The 10,078-nt window shown below is 31.7% G+C and overlaps 2 protein-coding genes and 1 long non-coding RNA gene across 4 annotated transcripts in view; 1 reads left to right on the top strand and 2 right to left on the bottom strand.

The window, feature by feature from the left end:
- The window catches only part of LOC110267279, a 52,814-nt gene that overhangs the window by 31,973 nt on the left and 10,763 nt on the right, over positions 1-10,078 (bottom strand). The gene's annotated exons all lie outside the window — the stretch shown is intronic.
- LOC107619790 (probable LRR receptor-like serine/threonine-protein kinase At1g05700) lies at positions 2,837-7,412 on the top strand. Its single transcript, XM_016322074.2, has 13 exons — positions 2,837-2,973; positions 3,082-3,622; positions 4,053-4,531; positions 4,664-4,802; positions 4,894-4,965; positions 5,104-5,175; positions 5,263-5,343; positions 5,503-5,684; positions 5,907-6,136; positions 6,225-6,351; positions 6,444-6,512; positions 6,596-6,788; positions 6,922-7,412. Exons 1-13 carry the CDS (start codon positions 2,889-2,891, stop codon positions 7,328-7,330), a joined length of 2,679 nt encoding a protein of 892 aa, XP_016177560.1. The 5' UTR covers positions 2,837-2,888; the 3' UTR covers positions 7,331-7,412.
- LOC107619560 (cytochrome c oxidase-assembly factor COX23, mitochondrial) lies at positions 7,738-9,965 on the bottom strand. Of its 2 annotated transcripts, none has more exons than XM_016321850.2 (3): positions 9,719-9,965; positions 9,022-9,098; positions 7,738-8,034 (listed from the first exon to the last, which is right to left on the bottom strand). In XM_016321850.2, exons 1-3 carry the CDS (start codon positions 9,813-9,815, stop codon positions 7,987-7,989), a joined length of 222 nt encoding a protein of 73 aa, XP_016177336.1. In that variant the 5' UTR covers positions 9,816-9,965; the 3' UTR covers positions 7,738-7,986. The 2 variants fall into 2 exon arrangements, with proteins under 2 accessions (XP_016177336.1, XP_016177335.1); XM_016321849.2 differs by lacking the exon at positions 7,738-8,034 and adding an exon at positions 8,335-8,415 and having other exon boundaries at positions 9,719-9,926.

The following is a 10,078-nucleotide window of genomic DNA, read 5'->3' as shown; positions in this document are numbered from 1 at the left end:
TCCAATCGATTGTATTTGGCAAATCCATGTTGTTTTCGTGAATTCAATCAATTGAGTAACAACAACAATCGATTGTTTTGATGCATTCATTTGATTGGAAAGTATAAACAATCGATTGGTTTAAGATTTTTACCATTCTACCTTACAACTTTCAATCGATTGTTTTGTGATATAGTGTAAACCAATCGATTGAATTTCAAGGAAACACGATTTGGAAGCCATGGACGAACGTAACGAGATCAAAGTTAATTTTTTAATCAATTGGAATTATTAGGATGAATGGAGGATATAATTGGTTATTATTTTTGTATTTGATTGTTATATAATAGATAATTGATAAAATAATAATTTATAAAATAAAAAACTATTTTTATAATTAAATAAAATATATGGGGTTGATTTGTAATTAAAATTAGTTCAAGGACTACGTAGCAATTGATAAAAAAACTCCAAAAACATGTTTTCTACTTGAACCACTAAGTGATCCAAAGGTTCCTGGATTACCGAATTCTGAGCCAACTTTCTATACAAAGAGAAATAATAGCTTATATTAACAAATTCTAACTAATAGAATAAATATCAAGTAACACTACACAATGACTGTAAGCAACCTATATCTACACAAATATTTTATTAAACTAAAGCTTCGATTTTGGATTGTCCAAATGCTTTGCGGTTGATGGCCATACGCATGTTTCCACAATTGTAGCTGAAACTCCAGATTACTTAAATCCTTAGTATCTTTAATTTCAATTATATGATTAATATTATCCACAGAAAAGTGGTGTGTATAGTTTTAGAGCAGTTCTTTTATAAAGATAATCACGGGTTAACCAGTGATTCATATAAGTTAGCGGGTTAACTCGATGGTGGCTGAAGAGAATATAACAAAAGCTGTTGACTCAAGGTTACAAAGATTTTGACAGCAACTCTGCATGGATATGTTATCATATAGCATAGCTTTTGTATCGGCTAAGCTCACGAGTTGGAGTGAGATTTTACTACTTTTTTTTTTTTTAAGTTTCACTCATTAAGTCTATGCAAAATATGGCATATATTAGTAAATACCTTAATCTCCTGTATATAGTATTTTATGGAGGTGCATTTAGTTTATAAATTGATCAAGTTGTGCACAAATTGTATAAGTGTGTACTAAAGTCTTTTTTTTACATTTATCTTTATCAAGTTGTATAACAAGTTGAAAAATATCAACTTATATAACAACTCATTCTTTGACTGAGTCAAAGATTGCAACTTTTGACTAGAACTTTGACCATACAAGTTAGACAACTTGCAAGTAGTTTTATGAGTCTTCTAACTTGATATGAACCATTTGCATCATACTTGATTCTAGACCAAACTTAAGTTCTATAATGTTCTTTAATTTTCTTGAAACTTCATTATGCTCTACTTATATCACTTGTAACTTTTAGCCATTTTTGTTGACTTCAAACCAAAAGAAGATTCTTCTTTTCACAGAATAGCGGTTGAAATAGCAATAGCCTCTCAGTCTGCTATTTGTGTGCAAAGACCATACATGAGTGATATAGTGATAAAATAAAATAATTTGGGAATTACGTTGCATTTTAAGTTCAACTTGTTGTAATAAGGTTTTCTTATTCTATCTAGCTAGCAAGCAACATACTTATCTTATGTATTAAAAGTATAGATCAATGATTTTTTTTTGTTCAATTTATCCATGTTACTCACCTTTCTCTCAGATACCACCACCACCAACATCCCATGTTCATCAACATAACAATTAAGCACAGCCAAAAAATATAGCCTTCACCCTCGTAAATATTTAAACAAACATCTCTTCTAACTTACTAATAAATATTACAATGTCGCTAACTTATTAGTTAGTAAGGAGATCTAAATTTGTTAGTTGTTACCCATATAGACATTTAAAAACTTTAATATAGTATATGAGTTTATTTTCTTATTTAAAAATAAATGTAGAATGTCAACTTCATGAAGCATTATGTATTATTTTTTAAAAATATGCCGAATTGAGAGTTGACAATCACTTCTAGACTCATGTCATTTGGACTTTTTTGTCTTAAAAATAAAGACGAAATATGTCATACAATAATAAGGTAGGTTGACTTTTTGAGGTAAATTGAATTATAAATTTATTTATAATAACTAATAAGGATGATTTTAAATAGTTGTAAGTATCAATTAAGTTGTCTTATTTTTGTATAAACATATAAATTTATTACTATGCAACTTAATTAAATGGTGAGAAACAATATTATGAAGCCGTTGAGCCATTGTTTAATGATTAGTCTTTTGTATATATTTAATTTGAGTTTGAATTTTTATATTTTTATACTCCTTTGCTAAAAATGGAATATACATATTGCAACCGACCATGTGTTAGTAGTGTAAAGTTTTTATGAAATTATAATTCATCAAAATTATTTCTTTTTTTAAAAAGACATTCATGCTTGTCAGGGATATAAAATGAGCTTTAACCAAATTAAATTTTCAACGATTAAAAAAGCCCCAAAAAAATAATAATATTGAAGTTTCAATTTCAAAGGGCATTTCAATAGGACAAAAGATAGAGAATGATACTCTCATTATCATTTGTTGATTTTCCACCCCGTTTACTTTGACTCAAATATATAATTCTATAACACATATTTCACTAGTTAGTGCCTACATATATTATTAATTAATTATATCTCCTAAAGTCTAAGCACAATTTTTAAAAAAGAAAAAAAAAATGCCCTTCAATGTTTTATGCTCTGGCAATTCTATTAAACATTAAAAATTGTCAAATCCAACTGGAAAATTGACTATTTTCCGTCTAAAATCTAAATCATTATGTGACACACTTGTATTTGGCACTGAAAGCAAAAAATTGGATACAACAAACAATGATGAGAAAATCATTGCATTCTCTTTTTCTATTGCTCAGGACTCTTACTATTGTTGTCATGGTTCAAGCCCAGGATCAATCAGGTTTGTATTAAGAAAAATCTAAACAGTTGCTTTCAACTATAAAACCATGTACTATAATCTTAAAATTTAGCTAAATTCTTTGTTTATTTTCTTTCTCCTTTTTCTTAGGATTTATTAGCCTTGATTGTGGACTACCAGAAAAATCAAGTTACACTGAGGACACCACAGGCATAAATTACATTTCAGATGCTAACTTCATTGAAACTGGTGTAAGCAAGAGTGTATCACCAGAAGACAAGGCCACTCATCAAAAGCAACTAGGTTATTTGAGAAGCTTTCCCAACGGTGCAAGAAACTGTTACAAAATAAATGTTGCAAGTGCCACTAAATATTTAATCAGAGCTAACTTTTTGTATGGAAACTATGATGGTCTAAATGAGTTACCACAATTTGATCTTCATCTTGGAGCTAATTTTTGGGAAACAGTTAAACTCACCAATTCATCATGGGGCTACACCACTGAGATCATTCACACTCCATCATTGGATTATGTTCATATCTGTTTGGTTAACACAGAGAAAGGGACTCCATTCATTTCAGCTATAGAATTAAGGATGTTGGATAATAAGACTTATGATGCTCAATCATCTGGATCATTGGCACGTTTCCTAAGACTAGATTTAGGTTCCATTACCAACTTAACATACAGGTGAGTATTTCCATAAGATTTAGATAAACTCATTTACACTATGTGCAAATTTTGTGTTCCAATTTCCAACTATAGAGTAAACTATCAATTAAGTCTCAGACACTGAATCTATAGAAACAGATAAAAATAAAAAAGTTGTGTCTCTATTCTTATCATCATTGTTTCAGTTCTTCAAAGAAAGAAAATTAAGCAAAATTTGTCCAAAATAGAGACATTTTTTTCCTACTTCTATATCTATTTTATTCTTCGTACAAATTTGCATCTTATAATATTTCTGTATTTCCAATGCCATCTTGAATCCTTCTTTATCTCTTTCTAGTACCTCAGGCTTATTTACTTCTTTCAGGAGCTAAATTAGCGATTTATGGTTTACATCCAAAATCCAAATATATCCAACACTAAGTAAAATGAAATTGTGGTATACATGCAGGTACAAAGATGATGTTTATGACAGGCTTTGGGATCCTGTTAACCTAAAACAGTGGAAACAACTGAGTAGCACACTTAGCAATGATGAACTATCACAGAATCATTATAAACCACCAGCAGTTGTGATGAGCACTGCTGCTACACCAGCAAATTCTAGTGCTTCTCTTGATCTAATGTGGGAACCAAATAATGTGGATGAGCAATACTATGTGTACATGCACTTTAATGAAGTTCAAAAGCTAGCAGCAAATCAAACAAGATCATTCAATGTCACCATGAATGGCAAGTTCTGGTTTGGACCTCTTGTACCTTCATACCAAAGCACAACTACCATATATAGTCCTTCAGCTGTAACTGGAGCAACAAATTATACTGTTTCACTTTTTCGGACAGAAAAGTCTTCACTTCCTCCCATTGTCAATGCTATTGAGATTTATGTGGTAAAAGATTTCTCACAATTAGAGACTCACCAAGATGATGGTACCTTCCTTTACCAAACATATTTTTTTTTCCTTTTCATTTTCATAGTTAAATTGCTTTGGACATTCCAATAGTTTCATTGTAACATTTGGTTGAAATTGTTGTGAACTATTTCCAATCATCAACTACTAGTTGCTGCTATTACAAACATCAAGGATTCATATAATGTTGCTAGAAATTGGCAAGGAGATCCATGTGCCCCAATAGCATATATGTGGGAAGGTCTAAATTGTAGTTTTGAAGGCAAAAGTTCTCCAAGAATCACATCTTTGTAAGTGAATGAACTAGAAATTAGATCATGCTTTTATTCATTAATTAACACTAATCATAAACTCTTAAACTGGTTTTTGAAATGCAACCAGGGATTTATCTTCTAGTGAATTGACAGGGCAGATATCATCCTACATATCCAAGCTCATTATGTTACAATACTTGTGAGTATCTCATCTAATATGGTTTACAAATGGTGGAACCAAATTATTCCATTTATATTTTTCGCTTTCAATTTTTGTTTTAAAATTTTTTGATATCCCGAATTGTAATAATAAATGCATTTGAATTACATGTTTCAGAGATTTATCAAATAATAGCTTAAGTGGATCGATACCTTATTTTCTGACACAGCTACAGTCACTGAAATTTTTGTAAGTTACTCCCTTGTTTGGCTGATAAGTATAATTTCCTTGGTTATAAAAGAGAAAAGCATGTCATATATGTATCTTCTTTAACAGAAACTTGGAGAATAACAATTTTACTGGTTTAGTTCCCAGTGAACTCCTTGATAGATCAAAGAAAGGTTCACTATCATTGAGGTATGCATGCCTACTTAATAGCAATTAGTCCAAAGTTCACAGTTTCTTAAGGCTGAATATGATTGTCATCTTAGTATTCTTTATTATATCATCATATAATATGACTACTAATTACAGAAATTCTTAATTGTTGATCTGACATCATCTGAATTATGCTAGTGTGGGGCAAAATCCAAACCTATGTACTTCTGCATCATCATGCAACCAACACATCGAAACAATCAAGAAGAAGAAAAACAATGTAGCTATTCCTGTAGTAGCATCAGTTGTTGGGGTTTTGGTGCTTCTAATAATTTCTGCAGCAGCTATAATCTTTTCAGTTAAGAAAAGAAAGCCACAAGGTAACTAATGCTAACCATCATTTTAGCTCACAACAAAAACATAGAGACACTTTGGCAGGTACAAAGTTTTTTTTTCTAAGGGACAAACACAAAAACAAGCAAAATGTCTCTGATACACTCTTTTTCTCAGTATCTTCGTATTTTCTGTCTTTAGTCATAAATGTTTCTAGCTTTATTGTTAATTTGTTAGCAACTGAAATATATTTCCCCCCTTAAAATTAGCTGCTGTGAACATTCATGTGAAGCCCAAATATCCAAATGAGCCACCAATAAAAGCCAAGCAACAACAATATTCATTTAATGAACTTGTTAATATCACCAACAACTTTGAAAGGTTGCTTGGTGAAGGTGGATTTGGTAAAGTTTACTATGGAATTATTGATGACACTGAAGTAGCTGTCAAGATTCTGTCTGCAACATCAGAACATGTATATCAGCAATTTCTAGCAGAGGCAAGTGTTGTCATAATCTGCAAAAATGTTTCTAATCTTGAGCAACATTTTAAGCCATTATGACCAATATGTGGCTTTTGAATTCTAGGTTAAACATATGATGAAAGTACACCACAAAAATCTTACTTCCCTTATTGGATATTGCAATGAAGAGAAAAATAAAGCTCTCATCTATGAATACATGGCAAATGGAGACTTGGATGAACATCTCTTAGGTATATTAACTACTTTGTTTTCTTTCTTTTTCTTTGTCATAAACTAACTCATGCAAATAGCATTCAAAATATTAAAATTTTGAAAATTATAGGGAAGAAAAGCAACACAAAGTTCTTAACTTGGGAAGATAGACTTCGAATAGCTGTGGATGCAGCCCAAGGTTAGTTAAGACAAGTAAATATGTGAATTTCTTCATCAAATTGGAATTCTTCTCATCTAGTCATGTGAAAAATCTTATGCTAGGACTGGAATATCTGCATCATGGTTGTAAGCCGTTAATAATTCACAGAGATGTGAAATGCGCAAATATTTTGTTAACTGAAAACTTCCAAGCCAAATTGGCTGATTTTGGCCTATCCAGAAGCTTTCTTGCTGACGGTGACACGCATATCTCCACTGCCATTGTTGCCGGAACTCTTGGTTACTTAGATCCTCAGTAAGTTATTCGATTCAAGTGTCAATTTTCGTTAGTAAACCATCCAACACATTACTAAGACAGCCAAGTTTGAGTTTGTATTCATCCAAAATAATTCTGAGAAGATACTAACCAAATTGTCAATGACCTGTAGGTGTACCATGTTAAACAGGTTCACAGAGAAAAGTGATGTTTACAGTTTCGGAGTAGTTCTTTTGAAGATAATCACAGGTCAACCGGCAATATCAAAAACCAAAGATAAAGTTCATATAAGTCACCGTGTTGATTCCTTACTTTCTAAAGGGGATATAGAAGGTATTGTTGACTCAGAATTACAAGGAGATTTTGATAGTAGTTCTGTCTGGAAAGCTGTTGAAATAGCAATGGCTTCTGTGTCATATAGCCCTGACAAAAGGCCATACATGAGTGATGTATTGGTTGTGTTAAAGGAATGTTTGGCAATAGAGTTGGCTCGGAAACAATCCAACATTGACACAGAAAACACTGATTTAATTGAGTTCACCTATAATCTGACTTCTGAAACTGGCCCTTTAGTGAGGTAGTGCCTTTGTGAAAGTTGTGTGTTTCCTGTGTTTTATTATGTCACGTTGTACTAAGCGATTATTATGGTCATAAATCATTCAACTAAATTGCTATATTTTTTTTCTTCGAATGTACATTGTATGCACTATGCAGCCAAGATTTACATATATAGTTCTCAGATATCAATACGCATTTGACTTAACAAGCTCTGACTCCCTCAATGATCTACAATTCAAAGGAAAGGTCCCAAAAACAAAAAAACAGAACACCATCTTCTTCACAACCTCTACAGTCAATATAAAATGTGTTTAGTCTTTAAAGGTTTCTTCAATGCCTTAGTTGATGTTCATTTTATTTTGGTCAATCAATTTATAGCTGTCTTAAAAACTTAAGGCATAAAAACTGCAATATAACTAGTACAAAATAATAATAAAAGAAAAGTCACATTAACATGGGGGAGAATAACAACAACCAGAAACATAAAGGAATATATAATAAATGGTCTCAGATTAACTAAATAAGAAATTTATTTAAACCTAAAAATGTGCCGGAAATACCAATATACAAATTTATTGAAACAGCTTTCTTGTCATAGCTTCATAAGAGATGAACCAGCAATCTAGTAACTCTTTACTTCATTTCCTATGATACAAAAAAAAAAGTCCAGGAGAAAACTTCACGAGAAGAAGGATCGGTTTTTGTTACGTTCCAATCGAGCTTCCCTCTGTTAAAATTAAGAAGGAATTAACCACCAGCCTTAGTAGCAACAGGATGCACCCAAACCATATTTAACAATCAAAACATTTTATAAAGCAAAACAAAGCAATGGTATCAAAATAAGAAATATATTTACAAGTAAATCATATTAACCTCCCTTGGTTAAGTGATAATACTACTCACAGAAAACCTTATTTTGTTATAGTTATGGCCTATGGGGAGGTTCAAGTCATGTTTACTCAAAGAAGAAGATTGACTGATCAAGTTGGCGAAACCCCTCCCTCCTGTGCACCGCTCAAGGGTTTTAATCAAACTGACCACAACTTTACCAAAGAAGTGATGAACATGTGATGAAACAGTTACTCTCAAATGGCTGTTCGTTGTGGAGCTTAATCAAACAATCACAACAACAAAGTTATACCAGCTGGAATGTTTCTGAGTTCTGACAAGATGACATTGATGATCAATTGAGTGAAAGTCATTGATCTCAATGACATGCTTTGGAGAGAAATGGAGCGAGATGACGGTGAAATTGGATAAGATATATCATTGCAAGCACTAAAAAGACACTAAGTGGACTTTAAAATGGATGCAATCAGAACATCATGATACACCGTCCGAACCCTAACAATACTTAAGAAAAAAATTTCTGCTCCTTGTGATCTAAATCAATGCCTTTTAGAAATTACTAGCACTATGCATAAAGACGTAAGCACTGGTTGAATAGCACAATTAACCACGGGAGCATGTTTGAAACACTATCACAATCAATTACTACCACCACTTAATCATAACAAACAAACCCTAACTTGTACTCTTACATGATGTACCTAATTAAAATAATCGCATGTAAAAGTGGTAGTATAAAAATAATGACTCATCAAAATGTTAAATGTGAAATGTGAAAATGTAAAACAATAATGTTAAATGCTAAATGTGAAATGTGAAATGTAAAAGAATGAAAAGCAATACACAGTACTGAAAATTAATGTACCTCCTTTTTCTTGCACTCCTTGTAAACATCAAAATGTTCTTGACATTTACTCTTATTAGAACTAAACTCTTCTAGACCTGATGAACAAGAGTACAACAGCATCAAACAACTCTCAGTTTAAGGATCACAATATAACTAAAGCTCAATAAAACATGAGGTGCAGTTAAATCGTTTTTTCACATTATTTTTCTTTGTTTTATTCTTCATTGCTAATGCAAACTAACCAAATGTTCATACCCAGAATCTTGTTTTCCTTCCTTCCACTTTTGACCCTATTTGTCCATTTTTCTTTTCTTCAGTTTCTTCTTAACCTAACCTAATCTCCCAAATGAAGTCACTTTATTTTCTCTACTCCCTATCTGATATTTCTTCTAAGTGATCTTCATTCTTATCTAGGTCAGCATTGAAGAACAATTCCATCTACTGTGTGAGAAGGAACTCAAATTTTTCATGAAAACAGATTTAGCTCACTATCTTTCTCACGGTTATTAATTCCTGAAACTAGAAAGTTAGGGTTCATAGTGTTCTTCAATCTTCATTTCAAATCATATACTAAAAAAGAGAAACTTGGATTTAAAATTTAAAGGCTTATTATTATAGGGTATAGTATACTCAAATTCGATGAAAAAAATGAGGGCAGAGAAAATTAATTCAATAAATTAAGGAAAAAAAAAAAAGGAGGTATGCGAGTAGTTACATTTGAGAGAAGCAGTATATTGAGGAAAACATGGAGAATCAGAGATTCTTGCAGCACTTGCATACGGAGGAGTTGAACCTTTCGAATTCGAAGCCATCGCCGAAGGAAAAGAGTGAGAGACTGATGCGTCGTCGTTTCGTGGTTGCTGACACGGCAGGAGAACCTTGCTGCTGCTACAAATCTACGCGATATTTTTCGGAAATTAGAAAAATTATTCTTTTTTATCTCCTATTGTACAATAAAATTTAAGAATTTAACTGTATACGTATTTAATATATGTGATTTTTTATATTTTTTTGTTGAATATAAAATATTATATTTAAATTAAATTCTAAAAATTAATTATAGTATTATTTTTAT

The sequence above is a fragment of the Arachis ipaensis genome, chromosome B09, assembly GCF_000816755.2.
Source record: "Arachis ipaensis cultivar K30076 chromosome B09, Araip1.1, whole genome shotgun sequence".
Classification (NCBI taxonomy): Eukaryota; Viridiplantae; Streptophyta; class Magnoliopsida; order Fabales; family Fabaceae; genus Arachis; species Arachis ipaensis.
Note: the sequence above shows the minus strand (reverse complement) of the source record. Positions and strands in the feature narration are given on the sequence as shown.